General features: G+C 43.7%; 1 protein-coding gene across 23 annotated transcripts in view; it reads right to left on the reverse strand.

Annotated features, from left to right (window-relative positions):
- The window catches only part of AKAP13 (A-kinase anchoring protein 13), a 335,560-nt gene that overhangs the window by 63,761 nt on the left and 246,734 nt on the right, over positions 1 to 25,065 (reverse strand). For 7 of the 23 annotated variants that reach the window (XM_043554732.1, XM_043554734.1, XM_043554733.1 and 4 more), the window contains exons 11-16: positions 22,048 to 22,418; positions 19,506 to 19,559; positions 16,154 to 16,219; positions 14,124 to 14,316; positions 10,534 to 10,642; positions 2,337 to 2,465 (exon numbers count right to left, since the gene is read on the reverse strand). In XM_043554732.1, the coding sequence (XP_043410667.1) occupies positions 2,337 to 2,465; positions 10,534 to 10,642; positions 14,124 to 14,316; positions 16,154 to 16,219; positions 19,506 to 19,559; positions 22,048 to 22,418 (922 nt within the window). The remainder of the gene's footprint in view (positions 1 to 2,336; positions 2,466 to 10,533; positions 10,643 to 14,123; positions 14,317 to 16,153; positions 16,220 to 19,505; positions 19,560 to 22,047; positions 22,419 to 25,065) is intronic. The other 16 variants (XM_043554744.1, XM_043554740.1, XM_043554743.1 and 13 more) reach the window with 5 other exon arrangements.

Here is a 25,065-nt window from a genome sequence, read left to right on the forward strand (position 1 = left end):
GGATTTCCAAACTTTTCACTGCTGAAGAAAAAATTCATTCATTTACTATGACCTCTTAGATTTGGTTCTGAGAACAGTGGTTAACCAACCAATGCCTCTGAGATTCCTGAAGGGCCATCAAGTTTTCAGTGCACCTACAAGTATAAATTAGCCAATGATACCTCTACGGTATAATTACAGACAAAAGCAAAGAAATCTGTCACTGAAGTCAGCCTACAAAGTATTATGGCAGGTAAACAGTGTATTTCAAGTAGGATTTTCTTAAAGTCTTGAAATAACCTGCAGACATAATATACTAATATTCCAGAGTCGGAACTACTGGATGGACCGGGTCAATGGTTTTTAAAGTGCGTTCCATGGAATACTAGTCTCATGAGATGTTATCCACAGTCAGGCACATATTGTGGTTACCTAGCTAATGCGTTTGGGAAACACAACTTATTGAACACTGCCTTGGGAATTCACAATGTACACATTAGCATCTGAAACCAGCTTAACTGGACTTTTCCTCAATTTATCTGGCCATGAACCATCCCCTTTCTTTCCCTTCCTCTCCCCTCCACCTCCAGAATTCTCACTGGTATTTCAGCGTAAGGAACACATTTTGAAGAAGGCTAGATACCTGGTTCAAAGGTTTCTTCCAGCTTCTATACTTTTATAATTTCATCCTGTTGGATTAGCTGTATAACCAGTGCCGTTCTATATTAATAATTTTGTCTTAGAGGTAGAAGAAATACCACTGGGACCTTGAACTTCATCTGCCACATGTGGACCTATGTCCCCAGGTACACAATACTTTGAGATGAAACAGACTTGACAATTTCTGAACACTCAAAGTTGTAAGCAGATTTTCACAACTTCCCTCCTACTATAACTGGTATAAAGTATCTTATGGTGTGCCTATTCACTAAACATCTTTTCATTATGAAAAAAGTACTGAATATAAGATGACTTCCATTTAAGAGAAATTAAACTTTATGTTACTGTACATAAGGTACTTTCTTTTAAGAACAATGCAAAGATGTCACCCTCAGCTTAATATTGATTATAAAATTTTAATATTTAAATAAATAATTAGATACCTAAATACTGCTGAAATGTAGGGTCGGCAAGTGGTAGGGAATTAGGTTGCTCAATTATACAAATATTGTAATTCTCTGAGGCTCCTATCACAGTAAAACCTTGGATTGTGAGTAATTTGTTCAATGAGTATTCTGCAAGACAAGCAAACATTTCTAGTAAATTTCAACGTGATAAATGAGTGATGTCTTGCAACACGAGTAGTACATGATGCCAGATGTCACATGATCACAACCGAGCCAATGGTTCTTGAAATTCACTTTAATATACAAGTGCTTTGGATCACAAGCATGTTTTTAGAATGAATTATACTCGCAAATCAAGATTTTACCGTAGTTATATGAAAACAATTCAGTATTTACCTTTATACTAGAAATGTTTTTTTCCATTAAAAATAGCAACCCTGGAATTTTCCAGAAATCTTGCATAACTGAAAAGTGATGTTCACAGGGGGTAGAATTCATTTCCTTTCCAAGCTTACTAAAACCTTATAAAGTTTTTTTTAAATTTTTTTAATGTTTATTTTTGAGAGACAGAGTGTTTAAAATTTAGGCATTATCAAATAAGAATATATTAATCTGAAATCCACACTGTAGTAAAAGGATTGAAAAATAAAAGTTCCAAAGGAGAGAAAATGGGAAGTTAGGAAATACATCTATAACTCTTACTCCCTAATCCACGTGGTGTAAACTCAGAGGAAAGGTATTTTTATCTTCTTTTTTTGTTCTTTTAAAGTAATCTCTACGCTCAATGTGGGGCTTGAACTCACAACCCCGAGGTCAAGAGTTGCAGGCTCTAGCCAGAGAGGTGCCCCAACGGAAAGGTATTTTTAAAGACAGGTCTGAAAGGTGAGAAGAAAAAAGTTTAACATTAGCTTTTAAATATCACAGGTGGATATCTAGATATCTGTCTCATGAGACCAAAAAAAAGCAAAACATGGGAAAATGAAATTTACACTATCAAATAGAAAGCTTTGTGAAACCAGCGCTCAGTATTACAAAAGGTACAAGGTGGGATGGGAACACCTCCCCGTGCCCTGGAACCAGGCCACTAGATCAACCAGTGCACGTGGCATATAGCAGACAAAAACTGTTTCATCCAAATTAATTCTCAAAGCAAAGCAGGAAGACAAATGGTTTAGAAACAATGGCATGCAAGGGGGTACAAATCCCCAGTTTCTTAGAACCAAGCTGACAGCATTTTCAGCACTGTCAGACCCTGGAGAACAGCCGTGGACACTACAGTGGCTTACTTACTACGCAACTCCTCCTCGCCATCACTGGAGTGAGAAGAGCCAAGAGAAAAGAGAGTTTTAGACTTAAGGAGATGTGGAGAGATGCGGACGGAGAAGGAGACCCGCCTTGCTGGCTGCATCCGTGGCTGGGCTGAGAAGTAGGTCAACACGAGACATTAGAGAGCGCCAACTGTACCGGGACAAAGTCAAAGGCACCTGAGACCATGCTGAACAGAATAATGTTGCTAGCCTGTGTGGTTCCAGGAAAGGCTGCCTAGTGAACAACGTATTTATTCACATTTTCGTCTTTACTTCTGAGTATGTAGAATTCTAATATAGCTTAAAAAATTCATCCAACAAACACGTACTTGCCAGAGTAAGAAAACAAGAAGTCCATTATTTTTAACGGTCATAATTTATAGCTGGAGTTGTTTTTCTTGAGAGTGGAAACATCTGGAGTAGTGGTGTTTCTCAGGATTCTGTGTTCAGCTCTCTTCTCCCTCACCCCAGACCTCCTCACGCCGTGCCCTCCCAAAGTACAAGCTGAATTCACTGGGCTGGTGACACACACCTTTCCACCCTCAGGCCGTAGCTCTCCCTTGGAGCTCAAGACGTGTTCATCTCTCTCTGCTCACCTCTGGGTGAGGGAGAACGTGAGTGACATCTCTCTTCTCCACACCCACCCCTCCTCCTGTATTCCTTTGTTTGGTAAGCGGTACCTAACATCTAATGAATTGCTCAGAACAGAGACCTGGGCCCCATCACTGAATGCTTCCATCTTGCCTCGATTCAGTTATTCTGACTATGTGTTCTAGAATTCTCTGAACATCAACTTCTCCCCTAATGCCACTGTGTGCTCTCACCTGGATCTTGCAGTAGCCTTCTCCTGATCCATGACCTTTGCTTCCCCAACACTTTCTTCAGTGTGGTCTCTCTGAAGTGTCCGAATCAACCTACTTTATCAACTTAAATCACTCCACTGCCCTTGGACAAGAAACCCCAACCCCTCGGCCGTGCTTTCCACATACGGGCATACCTCGTTTTATTGTATTCTGTTTAACTGAACTTTATGGATACCGCAATTTTTACAAACTGAAGGTCTCTGGTGACCTTGTGTTGAACTAGCCTATCGGCACCAGTTTGCTAACAGCATCTGCTCATTTTGTGTCTCTGAGCAGTCGTGATAATTCTTGCAATATTCCCAATGTTTTCACCGTTATTATATTTGTGACGGTGATCTGTGATCAGTGGCCTATTATGATTGGGGGTGCTACACACCACACCCGTACAAGACAGCAAACTTACGCGATAATGACCAGTCATTACTCACCCTGCCCGCCTTGGGCCTCCCTGATCTCTGAGACACAATATTGAAATCAGGCCAATTAATAACCCTACAAAGTCCTCTAAGTGTTCAAGGGAAAGGAAGAGTCACACGTCTCTCACTTTGAATCAACAGCTAGAAATAATTAAGCTTAACGATTAAGGCATGTGGCTAGCTGGGACAGGCTGAAAGCTAGGCCTCTCATGTCAAACAGCCAAGTTGTGAATGCAAAGGAAAGTTCTTGAAGAAATAAAAAGTGCTTCTCCGCTGTACACACAAACGATAAAAAAGGGAAACAGGCTTACTGCTGATATGGAGGAAGTTTTAGTGGTTTGGATCAAAGATCAAACCAGCCGTAACATTCCCTTAAGCCTAAGCTTAGTCCAGAGCAAAGATCTCTTCAATTCTGTGAAGGCTGAGAGAGGCGAAGAAGCTGCAAAGACAAGTGGGAAGCTAGCCGAGGTTGGTTCAGGAGGTTTAAGGAAGGAAGCCAGCCCCACACATCCAAGTGCAAGGTGAAGCGGCAAGGGCTGACGTAGAAGCTGCGGCAAGTTCTCCGGGAGATCTGGCTGCGATCCTTAATGAAGGTGGCTCCCCGGATGACAGATTTTCAGTGTGGATGAAACAGCCTTATATCAGAAGAAGATGCCATCCAGGACTTTCATAGCTGGAGAGGAGAAGTCAGTGCCTGGCTTCAAGGCATCGAAGGACAGGCTGACACTCTTGTTAGGGGCTAATGCAGCTGCTGACTTCAAGTTGAAGCCAATGCTCAGTTACCATCCTGAAAGTCCTAGGGTCCTTGAGAACTGTGCTAACTCTACTCTGCCTGTGCTCTGTCAATGGAACAAAGTCTGGATGACAGCACATCTGTTCACAACTTGGTTTCCTAAATACTGTAAGCCCACTATCAAGACTTACTGCTCAGAAACAGAAGATTCCTTTCGAAACAGTACTGCTCATTAACAATGTACCTGGTCACCCAAGAGCCTGGATGGAGATGTATGAGGAGGTTAATGTTTTCAGGCCTGCTAACACAGCATCCGTTCTGCAGCCCGTGGATCAGTGAGTCATTTTGACTTTCAAGTGTTATTACTTAAGAAATATATTGGGGCGCCTGGGTGGCACAGTCGGTTAAGCGTCCGACTTCAGCCAGGTCACGATCTCGCGGTCCGTGAGTTCGAGCCCCGCGTCGGGCTCTGGGCTGATGGCTCAGAGCCTGGAGCCTGTTTCCGATTCTGTGTCTCCCTCTCTCTCTGCCCCTCCCCCGTTCATACTCTGTCTCTCTCTGTCCCAAAAATAAATAAACGTTGAAAAAAAAAATTAAAAAAAAAAAGAAATATATTTTGTAAGGCAACAGATGCCATAGACAGGGGATTCCTCTGATGGATCTGGCCAACTTCTGGGAAGGATTCACCATTCTGGGTGCCATTAAGAAAACTGGTGATTCCTGCAAAGAGGTCAGAATATCAACGTGGACAGGAGTTTGTAAGAAGCTGATTCCAAACCTCATGGATTGAGCTGTTCAAGATCTCAGCAGAGGAAGTCACTGCAGATGTGGTGTGGAAAAAACAAGAATCAGACATGGAGCCTACAGAGGGCACTGAATTGCTGCAATCTTGTGACAAAACAACAGATAAGGAGTTGCTTCTTACGGATGAGCAAAGAGAGTGGATTCTGGGATGGGAGCTACTCCCGGGGGAGGTGCTGGGAATTTGCTGAAATGACAACAAAGGATTTAGAGTATTATCTACACTCAGCTGATAGAGCAGCGGCAGGTTTTGAGAGGACAGACTCCAATTGTGGAAGGTCTACTGTGGCTAAAATGTTATCAAACGACATCTGACGTCATCACATGCTACAGAGAAATTTTTTGTGACTGGAAGAATCAATCCACGTGGCCAACTTCGCTGCTGTCTTATTCTGAGAAATGGCCAAAGCCACCCCAACCTTCAGCAGGCACAGACACGGAGGCGGGACCCTCCACAGGCAAAAAGATTACAATTCACGGAAAGCTCAGATGATGGTTAGCATTTTTTAGTGATAAGGTATTTTTAAATTAAGGTATGTGCACTGTTTTTTTTAGATATCATGCTGTTGCATGCTTGACTAGAGCATAGTGTAAACGTAACTTTCATATGCACTGGGAAGCCTAGTGATTTAGTAATTCATCTGACTTGCTTTACTGTGATATTTGCAGGGGTCTAGAACCAAATGGTTAAGACCTCTGTGGCATGCCTGCGTGAACTCACCCAGTGAATTCCCAGTCTTCTGCTGGCCTCAACTTTGAGATGACTTCATCCCAGCGAGCATTCTCTGTTCTAGGCTCCTGTACTGTCCCATGTTTGTTTGTTTTTTTTTTAATTTTTTAAATGTTTATTTATTTTTGAGACAGAGAGAGACAGAGCACCAGCAGGGTAGGGACAGAGAGACAGAAGGAGACACAGAATCTGAAGCAGGCTCTAGGCTCTGAGCTGCCAGCACAGAGCCCGGGACGGGGCTCAAACCCACAGACTGTGAGACCATGACCTGAGCTGCAGTCGGACGCTTAACCGACCGAGCCACCCAGGCGCCCCTGTACTACCCCACGTTTCTTACATTCACCTATTCTCTGGTCTGTGAGAACGCGGTGGGGAAAGCAACTGTATCTATAAACTCACCTGTCTCCTACACCGTGTGGCCTGGTGCCTGCCAAAGAGTAACTCAAATGCTCACTGAATGAATACATTAATAAACGAATTTCCCTTTGTCAGGCTTTCTGAAAGCTCAGTGTCCTAAATGAAATGAAAAAGCCCTGTACGAACTTGACAGTCACATAAATACTATGTGATGTCAGCTTACTGCGGGCAGCCACGTCCAGTAACAGAGATCCAGGACTACTGGCACAACTACCAGGTACGCCGGCTCCTTGGGCAGTGACGGCCTAGGACGAAAAGTAAGCTACCATCTCCATGTGCTTGCAAAAGTCTTTCCAAACGTGAAGCAAATTCAGGAAATGAAAATGAGCTCTCTTCTTATACCAGATTCCTTCCTTTGTCACAATTTCATGGATCATCTGGAAAAACCTATTTGTAGGACTATCTAAAGGAGGATCCTCAACATATATGTTCTTTGTGATAACAAACCCTGAAAAACAAAGGGAAAGTGACTTCTCGTTAAGAAGCCTGTGAGTTAAAACATCTCTCTAATGGGTACAAGTCTCCTTTTAACGTCACCACCACCAATGTGGTTAGGGCTCTTCCAGGACCACCACCAAGCAAGCACCTTCTCCACTGCTGGTAAGCATCTCCTGAGCATAAGCCATGAAATGTGTTAAAATATACTTTGGGCAAGGATCATCTGTAATAACTGAATTATTCTGCATGTATAGAAACAAAATTTATGCTTAAGTTCTATCAAGAAACCATCTAAGTCTCCTGGCAAGCTGGGAGTCTCCACTCCATCGTCTCTGATGCAAGAAGGAGAAATGGGGCCACAGGTCCCCAGGAGCGGTCTCTCTGAGGGCAGTCCTCCCCGGCATTCTCCCCATGATGCAGGTAGCCTTGGTGCTATTGTGAGTCCCTAAAAGATGAGCTGGCAAGATGCATTCATCACGCTCCCTCCCACCACGACAGCACAGCCAAGACATGAGTGAGGACAGCTTCCCCACCCATTGTGGTTCCCAAATAAGCTGTCGCCTGTCTACTTCCCACCCCAGAAAATGACACAGAAATACATTAGTCACTATCTTGACTCAGTATTTTCCTCTGCATCGATGGATTTTAGAAAATGATACCAGCTTAGAAATAACGTTGAGTTTCCTCTGTGTTTCTCTTCTAGGAAATGACCCAACAAGACATTCCAGACAACAGCTCAGGAGACACACGTTTTCAGAAATGCCTGGATGTTAACAGCTGTAAGACTGTGGTGGAAGGAGCTAATTTCTTTGAAGGAAGAAGACAGAGCCCAGGCAGAAGTGGAAGTAGTGAGATAAGGTTGATTTCAGAAAGTATTTTGTTCCTAGACAAGCGTACTCATAAGGCACAGTCCACTTAAAGACCATGAAGGATGGCATTCTAGTTTCTCTAACATTGTTTCAACTCTGGTCAGGGACAGACAGACTGTGGCGCTGTTCTGGGTACTGTGAACTCACACGCTCCATAACAATAACAAATGCTTATTATAAGCCGGGAAATACGCTAAGGACTTTACATAAATTCACAGGTAAGCCTTATCACGTTGTTACCCCTGTTTCATCAAGTAACTTGAGGCAAAGAATCTCACTATGTAGCCCAAGGTCACACAGCCACCCAATGGGCTTACAATGAAACACCAGTTAAAACACTTTAAGTGGACTGAATGTTCTAGGCTTTACGATCTCACTGTGCAGATTGTAACTAGGATTCCTTCAGCTGGGAAGACTGTGACTACACGCGAATCACGCAGAGTGCTCAAGTGACTTGGAATGGAAGCCCGGAGTCTGTGGCAAACCAAGAACTGTCCAGTTACCCTGATGCTTAAAGGTACAGCACACGGATTACAAGTTTTATACTCCTGTTCAACTGCCAGAAGTTTTACATCTGCAAAAAACATTTATCACGTTTCTAGAGCAGAATAAAAAAAATACCGATGGGAAAATTAATATAATTGTATGTGGGGAGGGACTAAGGAGAAACAGTGTCATTAGAGTTGATTAATCCTCCAATTACAGCGTAGGCTAAATCAGGGAAATTGGGGGGCTCGCTAACGAATTTACGACCTAATCGTTCAAATGTGTATGAAACGTACAATGTGAGTTAGAATGGGGGTACCCACCCTATTTTGATCAAAGGATTAAACTCCTGCTTGGAGATCAACCCTTGACAACAGTCTGCAAACTCATTTCAGTCCCCTCTGAGCAGAGCAGAAAATTTCCCAGTAACAGGAGGAGAAGCTGTGTGTGCCAGAACCCCTGGCACTCTAGGACGGTGTTTTCTGGGAGTTAGCCGCATTATTTATAGTGTTTGGCTAGCAACTGAAAACACAGTCAAAAACCATCTTGCTTTTTGGAGGAAAAATTAATGAAGTGTTTCATGCACGAATCAAGAGTGTGTGTCACAAAATACAGGAAAAAAAATCCCTCCGTGGGACACATTCTGTTGGTGGTGGACATCTGTTGCTATGGGAGTAGACTCTCCACCATGACACCACACTCACCAGTCGTGGACGGTTAGGGACACAGGGCCGAAAGGTCTCACTCAACAGTGCCCTCCTGTCTCAGTGCCCTGCCCTACTGAGCGCTAGCACTCCAAGCTCATCAAATCCACCATTAACAATCCTGTTATGATGATTTTCACTCTGTACCAGCAAGACCTCTAACCCAAAGCCAAATCAAATCAAAACCCAAAGAAAAACAGGAAGGGCGATTTTAGCTGCAGTTCTGTGAGGTTCTGTAGGCATCTCTGAGAATACGCCATCAGTAGGCACACCTTTAGTCAAACAGGCCAGATCTGAATCGCTGATCATGAAAATGAGGACAAAGTTAACAGCATTCTTTATCGTGTCTTAGTTCTAAGGCGGAAATTAAAAAGATCAGGCCCATGGTAAGTCATGAATTGAGACAGAACATCTCCCGAATGCAGGACAGAGTCTCCAAATTTTTAAAAAATATGTATTCATTTTTGAGAGACAGAGAGAGAGAGAGACAGAGAGAGAGAGAGAGAGAGAGAGAGAGAGAGAGAGAGAGGGAGAGGGAGAGAGGGAGGGAGGGAGGGAGGGAGGGAGGGAGAGACGCAGAGCATGAGCAGAGTAGGGGCAGAGAGAGAGGGAGACACTGAACTCAAAGCAGGCTCCAGGCTCCACTAATAGCACAGAGCCTGATGTGGGGCTCAAACTCATAAGCTGTGAGATCATGACCTCAGCCCCAAGTCGGACGCTTAACCGACCGAGCCAACCAGGCACCCCTCTCCAGCTCTTTTAAGGTGGGTTCTATCAGGGGACACTGAAGAAACACCAGAAACACCAGGAAAGTTTATTTACTCCCTTTGCCTCAGCTTCCTGAATACACGGTCTTTCAGCAAAGAAAGGATCACTCCCCCTTTGATGAGCACAAGATCTCAAACTGTAACTACTCATGAAAACAAGAATCAAGATTTTAAAAATAAAAAGGTGAGGTTTCTCAAAGAACAAGCTGCCTTTCCTTGGCAAATATTTAGATCCAATTCAAATATGTTTCCGAGCATCTTTCATTTGCAAAGGCCCTGTGCTTACGGATGCCAGACATCTATGTAACTTTCACACCCAGCCAATGGGTCCCGAATCTGCATACCGCTCCATTCATCACTGGCAGATGTAATCCTTTCAGCACGTGCTTAACCAACTGAAAGTGTATCTCAGTCTTTCTTTGTCCTTCATGAGCTTCATGACATTTTTGAAGAGCTCAGCAAATGAGTCCTGGATAAAATTTACATAATTGTACTGTGGTAACAGAATAGCATAACTTCCAGATACAACCGCATCATGTTTGTAACTTACTCTCCAGTGTTTCAGAAAAAAACTTTAAAGGCAGTGATAGAAGAAGAGAGACTGATAAAAACAGTTATGACTTTGATAAGATGGATCAAACATATGACATCTGGGGACTCCAGGTAAAGAATATATGGTAACTCTTTGTACTGTTTTTAGAACTATTTTTAAAGTCCGAAATTACTTCGAAATAAAAAGTTAAAAAACAAATCTATGTCCTGACAAGAAGAATCCCAAAACTGGAAGGAAGATCCCAAAACTAAACTGGTATGTCACCTTTTCTATTTAAATGAGCCATTCAGGAGAAGAGGGAGGCAAATTTTGGAAGGTAATGTTACGGGGTCTTAAAGGGAGAAAAATGATAGGAAAAAAGTGTTTAAAATATGCTTCATTTTAAAAAAAGTTATATACTCACTGTCCAACCCAGGATGGCTGATTGTCATTAATGAGATGGATTTTGTCAATGGAGAAGAAATGGCTGATGTACAGTAATTAAATCCCTGTTGTTTAGATCTGTGACATGCCTGTGAAGTAAAAAAAAAAAAAAAAAAAGTGAAAACCAGGATGTAAGCATATGCTCTTGTTATTTCTAGATCAGCACAAAACTTTACATCCCACCCCAACCTAAGAAAAGAACGCAGTGCAGGTGAGGGCTAACAGCACAGGCTCTGTGGTCAGACACCCTCGACTCAAGTCTGCCCCTGCTACTTGACCGCTGCTCAACTTCAAAGGAGCTACTTAGCTTTCATGAGCCTTAGTTTTATCTGGAATAATTCAAGTACCCATCCTTTACAGTGGTTTCATATCCCTCCTAATACCTAATAATGTTTTAAACTTAGTGCGTGCTTAGTAAACATCTGCTGAACACATCATCAGATGAAAGTAACTTCACTGTAAATAGCAAACTACATACAGTAGCTCTTGTTCTTTGAAAATCTAAGTCTCTTTTAGAGACATAGTAGAGAGCAGTAATATTATTCTGATTTTAAGCATGTTCTTTTTTATTTTTATTTTTTTTAATGTTTATTTATTTTTGAGAGAGAGAGGGAGACCCAGAATCTGAAGCAGGCTCCAGGCTCCGAGCTGTCAGCACAGCACCTGATGCGGGGCTTGAACTCATGGACCGCAAGGTCATGACCTTAGCCGAAGTCACTCAACCGACTGAGCCACCCAGGCACCCCAGTATTATTCTGATTTTAAAGATTTGGAAACAGAGATGCAAATAAAAGGCGTTTTAAGATCAAGATCAAGGCAGCCATGCATCTGGGAAGAAGCCTAAAGCCCTTTCATTCCCTCTCCTAAGAGGACACTGCTTCTGCATGTACCCGAGGGGGACCGAGGGTGGCCAAGTTACCTCCCTCAGTGAATTCGCAGCAGCTTTGAGGTCATGTAATGCAGCCAGCTGCAGAAGCCTGTGTAAAAACACCCCTGAGAGCCAGCCCAGCAGTGCTTACGAGCACACTTCTGGGGTGAGGGACTCCCCCTTCCTTCTGTTCTGAGCGCTCGTTCCTATTGTTAACCGATTTTGAACCGCCAGGAATCCCTCCCTTCTTAGTGGGCTGCAATCTGCACATGCTCGGAGGGGAGCAATGAAAATCCATTACTACCATGAACGCGACTCAAGTGCGCCAAAGACTTCTGATTATTCAGAGCCTGCTCCGTGCGTAACCATGGAGTCTGAGGCAAACAGTTGCTGTGTTTCGAACACAACTGTGAGGTCTGAGGAATGACCTCAGTGAAAGGCAGGGACCTTCAGCAGGAAGCTGGCTGCAGGCGACTTGTCCAGATCAGAGACACCAGCAGCTCAAATCCCCACTCTGAAGTTGCACACGAGACAAAAACTGCGGGTGAGCAGAGAGTTCCAGAAAAGCACGAACATGTCAGCAGCTTCCTCCACAAAGGCTCAATCAGAAAGGCCATTTCAGAAAGACTTCGGTGGTAACTGATAGCACTTACTAACACACGGGGTCCTCTGTCCAATTCCTAGGATTATCAGTTTCAGAAAAGGTTTTCCATAAACTGAATTGAGAAAATTAAAAATCTTCTCCTTTCCTCATAAAACACTTCTACTTCAGAGATGTGGAAAGAGGCTGTGAGACTTACACCAGGAATTCTGAGGGGAACGTGGTCCAGCTCACAGCCAGTCAATGAGGCCTCAGGCAAGTCACTCAGGTGGGTGTGAAGCTGTCACCCCCAAGGGCTTATGCCGAATCCGAAGGGATATACTGGCTCCAAGCCCAGGATTCCGTTCACAAACCCCCAATGCTGGCATTTTACTGGGTCTTACAATGACTTCCAAAGGACTCTATATACTTTTGTATGACTTGCACTTTTGTTTTTTAGACTCTCCACTTACCAAAGATGCTCTCAGCAAGTCACGAAAGAATGGTTTTTTACTCCCTTTTTCTGTTACCATTAGGCTGAATACATTTAAATCATTTGCTTCAATAAATATGTTCTCCATATTTTTTTAAATTTATTTATTTTTTGAAACGTTTACTGTTTTTTTTTTAGTAATCTGTACACCCAACATGGGACTTGAACTCATGACCCTGAGATCAAGAGTCAGATACTTTTCTGACTGAGCCAACCTGGTGCCCCTCTTCTCCATATTCTTGTTATTTTTCTTAACTTTAGAAAAAGTTAAAAAAGTTAAGAAAAGTATCAGGCCCAGAAGACATGGGCGGTGGGGGAAGGGGATAACATGGCAAAATCCCTTTGGGCCTTCAATTTGATTTTCATCAGGCCTAAATTCTCCTGGGTCTTCACCTAAGTGATGCATTAAGGTAATCCTCCAGCGTCCAGTTTCTATCTGGTCGTATACAAAACATTTCTATGTAGTGGGGTATACAAAACATTAAACGTCTACGTAAAACCTATGTCTCCCACTCAGAGAACAGGCTGTTTAACATTTTTGTTGGTTTGTTTAATTAGAAATGTTTCATTACGTTTCTATCTAAAACTCCAGTCACCTATCCAAAGACAGGTGTTTAATTTTGTTGTCTGTTTAATTAGAAATGTTTTGGGGCACCTGGGTGGCTCAGTTAAGTGTCCGACTTCGGCTCAGGTCATGACCTCGCAGTTTGTGGGTTTGAGCCCCATGTTGGGCTCTGTGCTGACAGCTCGGAGCCTGGTGCCTGCTTCACATTCTGAGTCTCCCTCTCTCTCTGCTTGCACTCTGTCTCTCTCTCAAAAATAAATAAACGTTGAGAAAAATTAAAAAAAAAAAAAAAAAAAAGAAAGAAAGAAAGAAAGGAAAGATTCAGGTGTATCACAGAATCCTCCCAGGAATCAATCCAAAGTCCCCTTGGCCCCGGAGGAGGAAAAGGGCCGGGAGCAGTGTGGGCTATAAAAGCATGGAATTCCAATTCTCCAGGCCAACTCCCGAGGACCTGCCCCAGGTGACAAGTGCTGGGGAAATCACCTGACTGGCCAAGGACAGCCAGCTGGGGCCCCCAGAAGGGAGTCCTGGGGGAGTGGCAGCGCAAAGAGAGCATCAGGTGGGGGCAGGGAGTGAAGATGCTCTCTGAGAAGTTCTCACAGTGACAGAAAGCAGAGAGAAAGAAACAGCCATTTCCCAGGCAATGTGAGAAGGCAAAGAATAAGATCTATTTTTTCCAGGAAGGTATAGATTTTTGAAAAATTGGGAAATTTAACAATGCTGTGTAGCATACTTCAAGAGTCATTTTACTACTGGCATGGTGAAAGAAGTCCTCAGATAAGAAGGAAAAACCCAATTTAATATCCTGGATACTTTCCTAATTTAAAAAAGTCTGCTTTGATGGACTATTCAAATCCATGCAGATGAATGGTATTCTGGAATTAGTTAAGTGCTAAAACCTTGCTTTGTGCTAGATGGGGTGTACTAGACCGTGGGTAAGCAATCACAATAACTAGCCTCATAGTAACGTAAGTCTTGCTTTCTTTGTTCCCGACGTGAAGACACATGTAGGGAAGTACAGTTCATTTTTCCAAATGAGCAGCATACACCCGCTTCAGCCTTACCTGCTGATCAAACATCCTGTGTTCTCTCTGGCCTGATTCCAGATCCTCTTCTGAAAGCGACATCAGAGAGTCACCCCTCGCCTCCCCACTGAAAGGGTGCCTGAGCTCTTTGGTGTTTGCAGAGTTTACGTCTAGAGATGAGGACGGCTTGTTTCCGACACCGGCTCCTCCTGTCAAGCCTTCTAGGCTGAAACTGAACACAGAGCAAAGGAGTTAATTCATGTGACTTCTGAGTCTCCGAAAGGGTGGAAGATACGAAAGTGCTTTGAGTGTTGCTGGCAGATTATCTCTAAGTTACCTAGCAAAGCTATCGACCAGAGCACGGCACAAATGAGCACCACCTACCTGTCCCCCAACAGGTCTTGGTAGGCTGAAAAAGCATATGCACTTAGGTTTTCTTACCTCCTTCAATTTATTCAAATGTTGATCATGTAAGGTCATTTTCTCAAGATTTTTTTTTTCAATATACCATGTGGACAGACCAGATTATCTTATTTATCATTTATGTATGTGTGTTTTTCCTTGATCTGATGTAACTAATCTCTGCCAAAACCAAACTAGGCTAATGCCAAAGAATTCCATGGCACAGAGAAAACAGGTGCATGAGTAGCTCTCAGAAAACAGGCAGGGACACTCACAATTGCCCTTGGGTCGCTTAAGTGGACCTTTATCACTTTACATTCAACTACAGGCCAGTCAACCTTTCTAATTTCACAGGCTCGTGTCGACCCCAGGAAGTCGGGATTACTTATGAGCAGTATCATCTGGGCACATGTGGCCACACAATCCCTGCTGGACAGGCTTCCTGGGAACTGCTGATTGCAGACGGGCACACAGGACACCTTAAAGAACAAAAGCTAAAAGCAACTATGTCTAAGAGCTTTAATTTTTTTGTCTTGATATTGGCCCAGAAAGGGGGCAAATTTAGGATATGGCATGTAGAATGGGATCCCTGGTGGGCAGATTTTGCAGTTTGCAGAGTGAAAAGCATTTTTTGGTAAGCAGGAAACTACAGAGAGAGGTTGGCCACCGATGAGCTTTGGGGTTGCTGGTCAGAATAATTCACATCTGGTACAGCTGCGGTGGGAACTTCTTTAAAATAAGCGAGATCTCAAAATACAGCCGGAGCAGACCGTGTTCTCACTCACAAGCAGTTGGAAGTGCACTTGAAGGTACACTGAAGCTATTTAGTTATCTCTGCTCCAACTGCACAGTTAATTCCACAAATGAATTGCGTATGCCAGTCCAGAAGGGCTTGCATTTGCCTTTATTTCATAAATTACTTATTATGAACTGAAACCATATGCCTCTATTTTTCTCTAGTGGGTAATTTAAACAATGGACTTTGTTTTTCTTATTTCAATACGACAATAGAAACCATGATTAAGTAGAAGTAAATGTCTCTGTAAAACTCATTTTCAATAGCAGGGATAAGACAGGCTAAGTGAAGAAGAAACTTAGTTTTCTATTGTGAATTGTTTGCGAAGCCTGAGAAAACCAGATGTGTTATTACCACAAAATTTAATCCTGAAAATGTTTCAGTAATTAAATCTGGCTGCTGAGTTGAGAGAAAAATATGAAACATTGAGGAATCTATGAATTTGGAACCTGAAGAGACTGACTGACTTGGAAACACAACAGAAATAAAAATTCATCGTATTTGTGGCCTTGCTTCTGTCATTGTTTTCTTCAGGATGTGGGAATCCCCAGGTTCCGGGAAGGAGGACAGACCAGAACAAAGACAGAAGGGGTCTGCCATACCGTAGATACAAGTCTGTGCGGAAAACACCAAATCTACAGCCACTTGAGACACCAGAAGCATCAGAGTACACTATCTGACTCCCGGGCTATATATACCCCTTCAATTGGATCAGTGATGCCCGCAGCAGCAGGAACTCAACATTGTGCTCACAGCCAAAGCGGGCTGCCATATGCATTCTAGCCACCCAGAAGCAAGCTCCCAGCCAAAAGCCCAGGTGCCATATTTTACGATTCCCCCTTCGGTGGCTGGACACGTAACAATACCGTACCTTCTGTAATTAAAGTCAGCACTCAGGGCAGCAGAATATTGCACACCAGAAGGACACCAGCTCATACTGGGGATGACATCAAAGGCAGAAACAGAAATGGAGGGAGAAAAGAGCAAACAGGGATAGGATTATTGGGTTTGAAAAGACAGGCCACAGTTACAGACAGATGGATTTATTGGATTATCAAAAAATTAGGAACATAACATTGAGAATTTAGAAAAAGACACAAAAACCATGGAAACTTAAAACTGTGCTACTAATATCCCTCTAGACACTGTGTTGGAAAGGACTGTGGGAGTCTGTTACAGGGTAACAAGTCCGATTTGAAACCCAAGAATTCCTCCTGCCGGACTCTGAAAAAAAGAGCCTACTCTGCCCACAGATTCCTCCTCAGGTGTCCTCCAGGGCTGCAGCCTCTGCTGCCGGAGGGGGGGGGGGCACTCTCTCCACAATCTCCACCACTCCCAGACCTCCTTGACCATGGCTATGATCCCTAACTGAACCAAACCCATCCTTGACAAAAAGGGACAATGACAAAGTGCACTGGGGTGGGGCTGAGTCACTGGTTTTCCTCAGGTGTTTCTAGGAAGGGTCCGTCTAAGCCAGACACATTCTAAGTCTTTCATAATAATGATATCCCACCAATACTCACACCCACCTTTAACCCCTACTCACTAGGCTGTTAAGCACTGAAGGTAAACAGCTGTAACAAAGGCCACATTTCCTTGTATTTTAATGATAACTAAGGCGTTTACTTTCTTCAAAAGGAAAGGAATTCCATGGTACTAAGTTAAAAATGGGTCTTAATTTTAGGTTTGCAACCATTTTCCCCCACAAGATTAAAAAAAAAAAACAACCTCATCTGATCATCTACTTTGATTACCTTGGCACTGATATTTATTTTCAAGTGGGAGGGACAGAAAATCTAGGGTTGGAAATACCATGTAAATATGACCAGGCCAAAAAAAAAAAAAAAAAAAAAACCACACACACACAACTCAAAATACGAGGTACACTGACTGTAAAGGGAGCTTCATCAGTACGTAAGGATTTTTGATGGACAAAAGCGATCATTTAAAAAGTACACTGCTACTATCTGGCGTCTTAAGTTCTAAGTGACGTGCTTTTGATTTTGAAGCAGGGGGGGGGTTAACATTAACACCCACTCAGCTCCCTCTGGAATCTTGCAAATGGGAAGATCTGCAGACAGCAAAAACCCCTAACCTTGAACACACCTAATTAACAGTTTTCTTGACAAGTGCGGGTTTTTGATAGAGGAAAAGAGACAAGGAAAATGGTGGGAGAATAGAAGAGCTACCCCTAAAAGTAAATCTTTAAAATAAGTATCTTAAAAATAATTTAAATAGTAAAACACTTAAAACCCGATTAAACTAAAGTACAAAGCTCCCAAGGGCAGGAGCAGAAAGGAGAAATACGCATCTCAGAGACAGTTCCAGTCTGTGAGGTGGTATCAGAAAGACTTCTAATTTGCTCATGTGAGGGGAGCAAGCCTCCATATATCTTACCAACACGAGACTCAGAAGCCCATTCTCTGGCATTAACTTAATTTTGAATCTCCAAACTGTTAAGAAAAATTTTTAAATATCCAACTTATTGAAAACACCACATGGTAAATCAGCGACTGAACTGACATTATTGAATCATTCAAAAAACAAATCTTCTACAGATGTAAACATCCCTTTACTCTCAGAAAATGGTAACACTGTGAGAAAGCAGGATGAAACTGAGGCTGAAGAGAAAGAAGAGTGACAGGAGACAGCAAGAGGGACCTCACAGGGGTCCCGAGGCTCCGGGAGCCACAGACCTGCCCTGGCTTCCGGCAGGAAGCTCCTTTCACCAGAGTGTTCGGGGGCACCCTAAATCTCCTCATCCCTCCATCAGTGGCAGGGACATTTAATGGTTCTCTGGCCTTATTTTGAGATTTAGGAAATTCTAGATTAAAAAAACCCCACAAATATCCTGTTCCCACACCTGTGAACACTGGTAGGGATGTTTCAACTTGACTGGCTAAGGCATCATACAAAATTTTAAACTGTACTTCATGCTCTTCCTGCAGAAAAACGACTCAGGGTGAAGTGGGATCTGGCACCGTTACGAAGCTTCATCTGTCAGCTCACTGGGACCGCATCCAGCAACCTGTCACCCTCCACTGTCAGCACGTGCATGATTTTAATAAGGTCACGCTGAAGAGCTTTAACAGAGAGCCAAACAGATCTCTAAAGGTTTCGGGTACCTCTACTGAAAAGGGTACTTGCCAACCTGTTCCCCTGGGAGAAAAACTTAACCGAGCCCTGATTACCGCAGATTCATGAGAGCATTTGTATTCGAACTCCATTTTGTGCCTGAAAGCCGGAATTAAAGGAAGCCCGCCCTTGCAAAGACGACGGGGGAGGATCACTATGTGTGGCTTCCCGAGGACCGGCGGACCGGCTTTGGCGGGGAGTTGAAAGTACCCCTGACACATGGCTCCCAATACGAGGGGCTACCTGCAATCTCGCCACAGTCTGTGGCTTTCTAAATCTTCTTCCCCAAACGGCGGAAGAATAGGTCACTAATGATGACTTCTGAACAAAGTAAAACTCAGCATTTGAAAAGCAAATCGGCACTGTGTGACTAGAAATGACTTTTCAGCTTACAAATTACTCATTTTTAGCTTCAAAATGTTACCTGACAAAAAATAAGTAAGGGACTGAAAGACTGCAAGGGCCCCGGAGAGATGAGCTGATGGCTCTTACCTGCTTTAAGAAACGACCACACCCCCAGAGGGGATGTGGACTCCCCAGAGGGGGAAAAATTACTAGAAAACAAAACACGACAAAACAAAAACAATGGTGTGCAAGGTGTCAGGTGACCTAGACGTAAAGGCTTCCATCCAGTTACTAAGGAATGCGTCGAAAATATGTTAGGGCCCGTGTGCCAGCACACAATTATTTCTGGTTCTTGGCCCTTTTGGGCGTTGGTGCGGGGGTGGGGAGAATGAAAAAGCACTCCTCAGGGACAACTGACGTGTCTTTGAACTCTCCTAGGGAGAACTGGGAAGACCCTATTATCAAAATCATCTGAACACAAGTACAAGATGGGGGAAAAAAAAACGTTAAAAAAAATTTTTTTAAAGATAAAAGTAGAAAAGGAAAAAATTTCACATTCACGAAACCATTTCATATGCAACAGGCATCAGCGATGAACAAGTACCTATTTCTTATTTCCCTGAAGCAGACGTGACATTGTTTTAAAAGACGGTTTAATCACGGATTAAGCAAAATGAGATGCTGGTTAGTACACTAAGCTCAGAGGCAACATGGTTAGTCCATCAAGTTAGTGAACTCTGTACCTTCTCCTATGAATGGGGGGTCTCCTGACAACGTCCCCAAGAACTCGCAATGAACTGAAAATGAATGGTGGAAGAGGTCAGTGTCAAGGTGAAACAAAATGGACACAAATGCATGAAGCACACGGACATCACAAAGGGAAGAGACAATCCACACAGACAAACGGTACAGGAAGTGAGGGAATGAAAAACTGAGCAGTAAGAAACATCAGGACCAAAGAGGCCGGACAGCCTGACAAATCCTGGGGAGGGTTACTTTGCTCCCTCCCTCCTTCCTCCAAAGGGTTAATCAGGTGACAAGGAATGAGGTTTATTAAATTACAAAAGTAAAAGGATTAAAAAAGGCCATTTGAAGCTGTAAAAGGGTCTTCTTAAGACTTTAAAATTCAGCTTATACTCTATGCAGATAATGTGGTAAGCATCAAGCTAATTCAAGTCATTCCATTATCTCCAGAGGCATGGGGGGGGGCGGAGGTGTGAGGTGATCCTTAAGGTGAGGCTCAAATAGGAGAGGCCATGATACTGTACAGGTTGAAAATAAAGATAACTGATAAGGTTCCAGTCTTAGTTCACTCTTGTAATCTCAGGCAAATCATTAGGTCTGAGCTTCAATTTCCTCATCTGGGCTACAGTCCTATCCAGCCCTGAAATCAAAGTCAAGGCACAAGGACCCCCAGTGGGCTATAAAGAAAAAGGGATTGCATATAAAATAAACCCTTGTTTCTTGATGTTGTTATCATCTCTGACAATACGTCCTTCCATCCTTCCTTCCTTCCCTTCCTCCCTCCTTATTATTTATTTATAATGGTATGGATGCTTTCTTTTTTTTTTTTAAACGTTTATTTATTTTTGAGACAGAGAGAGACAGAGCATGAATGGGGGAGGCTCAGAGTGAGGGAGACACAGAATCTGAAACAGGCGCCAGGCTCTGAGCTGTCAGCACAGAGCCCGACGCGGGGCTCGAACTCACAGACCGCGAGATCATGACCTGAGCCGAGGTCGGCTGCTTAACCGACTGAGCCACCCAAGCGCCCCGGATGCTTTCTTTAAAAACAAAAAAGTACAGCGTGAATAAAGCTGGCAAGGAGAGCTTTTAGAAATGGCTTTTTACATAATCTATGATTTTGATCGTGTATAAAAACTACCCACCAGATAAAACAACTGCAGGTTTTCAAGGGCAGACACTGAACTCCACCAATGTGGAGTCACAGAAAATTACGTGACATGGTCTGTTACTAAAAGAGTCTGAGAAGAGTAGCAAATTAACAAAGTGTAAGGTATTACCGTGAGCTCCATGAAGGCAGGACTTTGTCTCGTTCACCTCTGTGCCTCTAGAACCTAGAAATGCCTGGCACATAGTGGGTGCTCAATGCATGTTGGCTGAATAAAAGAATAAATGAGGGGCGCCTGGGTGCCTTAGTCGATTCAGTATCTGACTCTTGGTTTTAGCTCAGGTCATGATCTCACGGTTTCGTGGGTTCGAGCCCTACATCGGGCTCTGTGCTGGCAGAAAGGAGCCTGCTCGGGATTCATTCATTCTCTCCCTCTCCCTCCCGCTCCTACTCACGATGTCTCTCTCTCAAAAATAAATAAAACCTCAAAAAAAAAAGAATGAGTGAATGTAATCCGATTACATGCATCTATAGCTATGATATCTGAGCCATGTCAAGGAATTTTTGTTTTAAAAAAGCAGTAACTGCTCCAGGTGAGTTTTTCACATGACCTGTTTTAAAACAACTGTCAGCCTGCCCCCTTAGCTGCTTTTCTTCCTCAAGAAAGTAGCTCTCTTGTAAGCACAACTTTGTATATCTGATAGGCATCACGGCACTTGTTCGTTAGAGCTAAAATCATTTGCTTAAATTCCTGTAAGCAGACTGTGGTCAGAAGCCAACTCTAGACCGCCTTATAGCCTGCTTCCAAACTGAAGGTCTGAGACCGGGTCATATGTACACAAGTCCCCAAAGACTGGAGCATACATGGAAAACTACCAACAATTCAATGACACTGAATGATTCTCCTGTTCTCTTGCTGATTAAGTAATAACTTAGGCTTTAACAAAACTTTCTGCATTAGAAACGGAGGACAATTGCTGGGAAGCAGTGTGAAAATGGAGAGTATTTGGACTGTAAGATTTCATGTCTGTTTCAAAACTGACAGGACACTATTCCCTCCAAAAGTTTTTAACCTAAGCATTTTATGAACAGATCTGGCCTGAAGGACTATTCCTGTTCATTAAACACCCACCATGTAGCAACCATATTTCACTTGAGATTTTTATTATTACACCTATCCTTAGAGAGGCAGGTATTCTACAGATGAGAAAATTAAAGCCCAGAGGGATCAGGTAACTTGCCCAAGGTTATCTACACAGTGATTTCTAGAGCTGGGGTCTGAACCCAGATTTTCCCGATTCCAAAGCCCTCTAGGCTTTCTTCTGTACCATGGTGTCTCCTACGTTCTTTTACCACGATAACACCGGATCACACGATCAAAAGCAAGCAGACACTGAGAGATGGAACAAATAGCCGTGCTGGGTCCCGCTCACCTGCGCTGATTCATTTCCGCGTCGCTGGCCGCGTTCTTCCCAGGACCCCAGCTGTGCCTCCGGAAAGGGGACAGGGAGCGCATCGAGCCCCTCAGCACAGAGCGGTTCGTGGGCACTTCAGTGATGCTGTCCATCTCCTCCTCGTCCATCTCACCTGAGCCAGCAGCTTCGCCCTCACTCTCTCGACCCTCAGCTCCAGCCCCATGGCTGTAGAAGCTGTCAAGACACTGCTGATCTCTGGACCTGTTCAAATTTGAAATCTGGGGGAGGGATACGTCACTGCCATGAGAGGAATGTCGATCCAAGGAAGCCGTGTCATCGGTGGAAGAACTGGATCTGGTGATATCACAGACCAACTGCTCTTCCTCGGGCTGTAACGGAGAGAAGGCATGCACAGTTGAAAATGGCAGGACCCAGAGGACAGCCTCATTATCCCCGGTCCAGGAGTGGCTGTAGAGTGACCGCAAGGTCACAGCATGATCACAGTTGGATTCAAATGGCTGCCAATGAAGGCCAAGTCTAGGTCTGTGCTCTTTCTCCCCTCTTATTAGAGGTAGACAGAACATTCCCTTCTTATGGGGGACCAGCATCTACCTCGGGCTCAGGTCAGTTCTGTAGGCCAATACCATACACTGGAAGGAAGAGAACTCTTGAGTTACCTGGGGTTTCTGTTGCATAAATGTTGCATAAAAACTCCATAAACTCATATGCTCTTAGGTTTAATTCCCTGCAACCCCCCCGCCCACAAGCTTTAACTAAAAATAAGGTTGTCTGCTTGGCTACAATAATGTTGTTCTGAAGTCAATATTCCAAAAGCAAGTCTGCAATTGTTTTTAGAGTCCTTTTGCAAAATGCAGAATTGCTTATGACCCTACCTAAGGTCTGCCAAAAAGCCCACATTCTGGCCACAAATGCCTGACTACAAGAACTCGATTCCTTTTCCTCCTTTCACACAGAACTGGCAGTGTTATCAAGCCAAATGTCACATAAAATAACCAAGTCCTGGCAATGGAGTCTTTAGTGAGTGATGATGTTCTTTTCCCTGGCCAACTTCTGGAGCCTGCAACAGTACAGTTTTGATCCCAAGTAGCCTGACAGTCCTCTGTTTGCTACACACAGCACAACACATACATTGAGAGAAAGATGAACACTCTGACACTCAAAAGATGAATTTATCCAGAAGATACACAGAAGTGTTTAGAAGACGCATGATCCCACTCTCAGATTTGGGCACTGAACTGTCTTAGCATCTTTATTTTATTGTGTTCTTGTAGGCTAGAGAGCAGGGATGAGGGAAAGCCATTCTGTGGTTATTTTTCCTTCTTTACAGCATTTTCCTAATTAGCCAGTCTACTCAAAGCTTTAATTAAGAGTAAAGAAACTTACAGTTCTTTGAGAAAGATTTTAAAAATTATGCAAACTAATGAGCACTTTCAGCTTTGGAATAGAAAACAAGACCTATTCTAGAAGAAGAGTATTTTCAAATGTTTACGCTAACACTTCAAAACATTCTTTATCATGTTTGGGCTGAATCTTGTCAGCTCTTAGGAGTTTTTCTTCACTCTGTGGCATCCAGCTTCCTTGGTTAATTGCTCCCTAAATGATGCATGAGGGCTGAGACTGACAGGGAGGTGTGACGGTCACTGGGATCCAGATGGGCTCTCGGGCCCTCCCAGTGAGCAGCAGCAGCAGGACGTGAACCCGGGGCGATTTCAACTAAAACTGCCCTGTTCTGATCATCTTTAAGAAACCCTGTAAGGATAAGATCTCGAGGTCCGTATCAGCAAAGTCCTGTGTGTCCTTCACTGGGCCACAGTATTAAAAAAAAAAAAAAAAATGATGCTTTCACCAAACTGATTCTAAAATAGGGTAGGTATTATTTTAAAATAAAATCATCAAGGGACGCCTGGGTGCCTAAGTCCCTTGAATGTCTGACTCTTGACTTTGGCTCAGGTCATGATCTCACTGTTTGTGAATTTGAGCCTTGCATCAGGCTCTGTGCTGTCAGCCTGCTTAGGATTCTGTCTACCACTCTCTGTGCCCCTCTCCCGCTTGCTCTCTATCTCTCTCTTAAAGTAAGGGGCACCTGGGTGGCTCTGTCGGTTAGGCATCCGACTTTGGCTCAGGTCACAGTCTCATAGTTCACGAGTTCACGCCCCACATGGGGCTCTGTGCTGACAGCTCGGAGCCTAGAACCTGCTTCGGATTCTGTGTCTCCCTCTCTCTCTCTCTGCCCCTTCCTTGCTCACGCTCTGTCTCTCTCTGTCTCTCAAAAGTAAATAAACATTAAAAACATTTTTTTTTAAAGATCAATTTCACCTGTTCCTGCTGTCCTTTTGTAAGGTGGCTGCTAGAAAGTTTACACTAACATAATGTATTTCTATTGGAGAATACTGGCCTGGACGCTTAAAAGCAATGGTGGGTAGGGGGCGCCTGGGTGGCTCAGTCGGTTGAGTGTCCGACTTTGGCTCAGGTCACGATCTCGTGGTCCGTGGGTTCGAGCCCCGCGTCGGGCTCTGTGCTGACAGCTCAGAGCCTGGAGCCTGCTTCGGATTCTGTGTCTCCCTCTTTCTCTGTCCCTCCCCTTCACCCCCCCCCCCCAAATAAACACTTAAAAAAAATTTTAATAGAATCATCCACTATTCTTTTTTAGTGAGGACTGCTCTCCAGAGGAACAATGTAAATGGTCACAAATACCAAGTTCGGGATGCCAGCTTTCTCCCTGCCTCCTCCTCAAATTCATGTCCTTCTCAGAATGTGACCTTATTTGGAAACTGGGTCCTGCACAGGTCATTAGTTCAGATGAGGTCATACAATGGTAGGGTGGCCGCGGTGTCCTCAGAAGAGACACAGGAGACACACTGGGGGGTGGAGCCTGGAGCAACGGGTTTCGGACCCAAGGACGGCCAAGGAGTGCCGACCAGAGAGCCTCCTGAGGGAAAGCAGCCCCCGACACCCTGGTTGTGGGACCTCCTGCCTCCAAAACAGTGAAGGAAAGAATTTATGTTGTTTGGAGCC

The sequence above is a fragment of the Prionailurus bengalensis genome, chromosome B3, assembly GCF_016509475.1.
Source record: "Prionailurus bengalensis isolate Pbe53 chromosome B3, Fcat_Pben_1.1_paternal_pri, whole genome shotgun sequence".
NCBI lineage: Eukaryota > Metazoa > Chordata > Mammalia > Carnivora > Felidae > Prionailurus > Prionailurus bengalensis.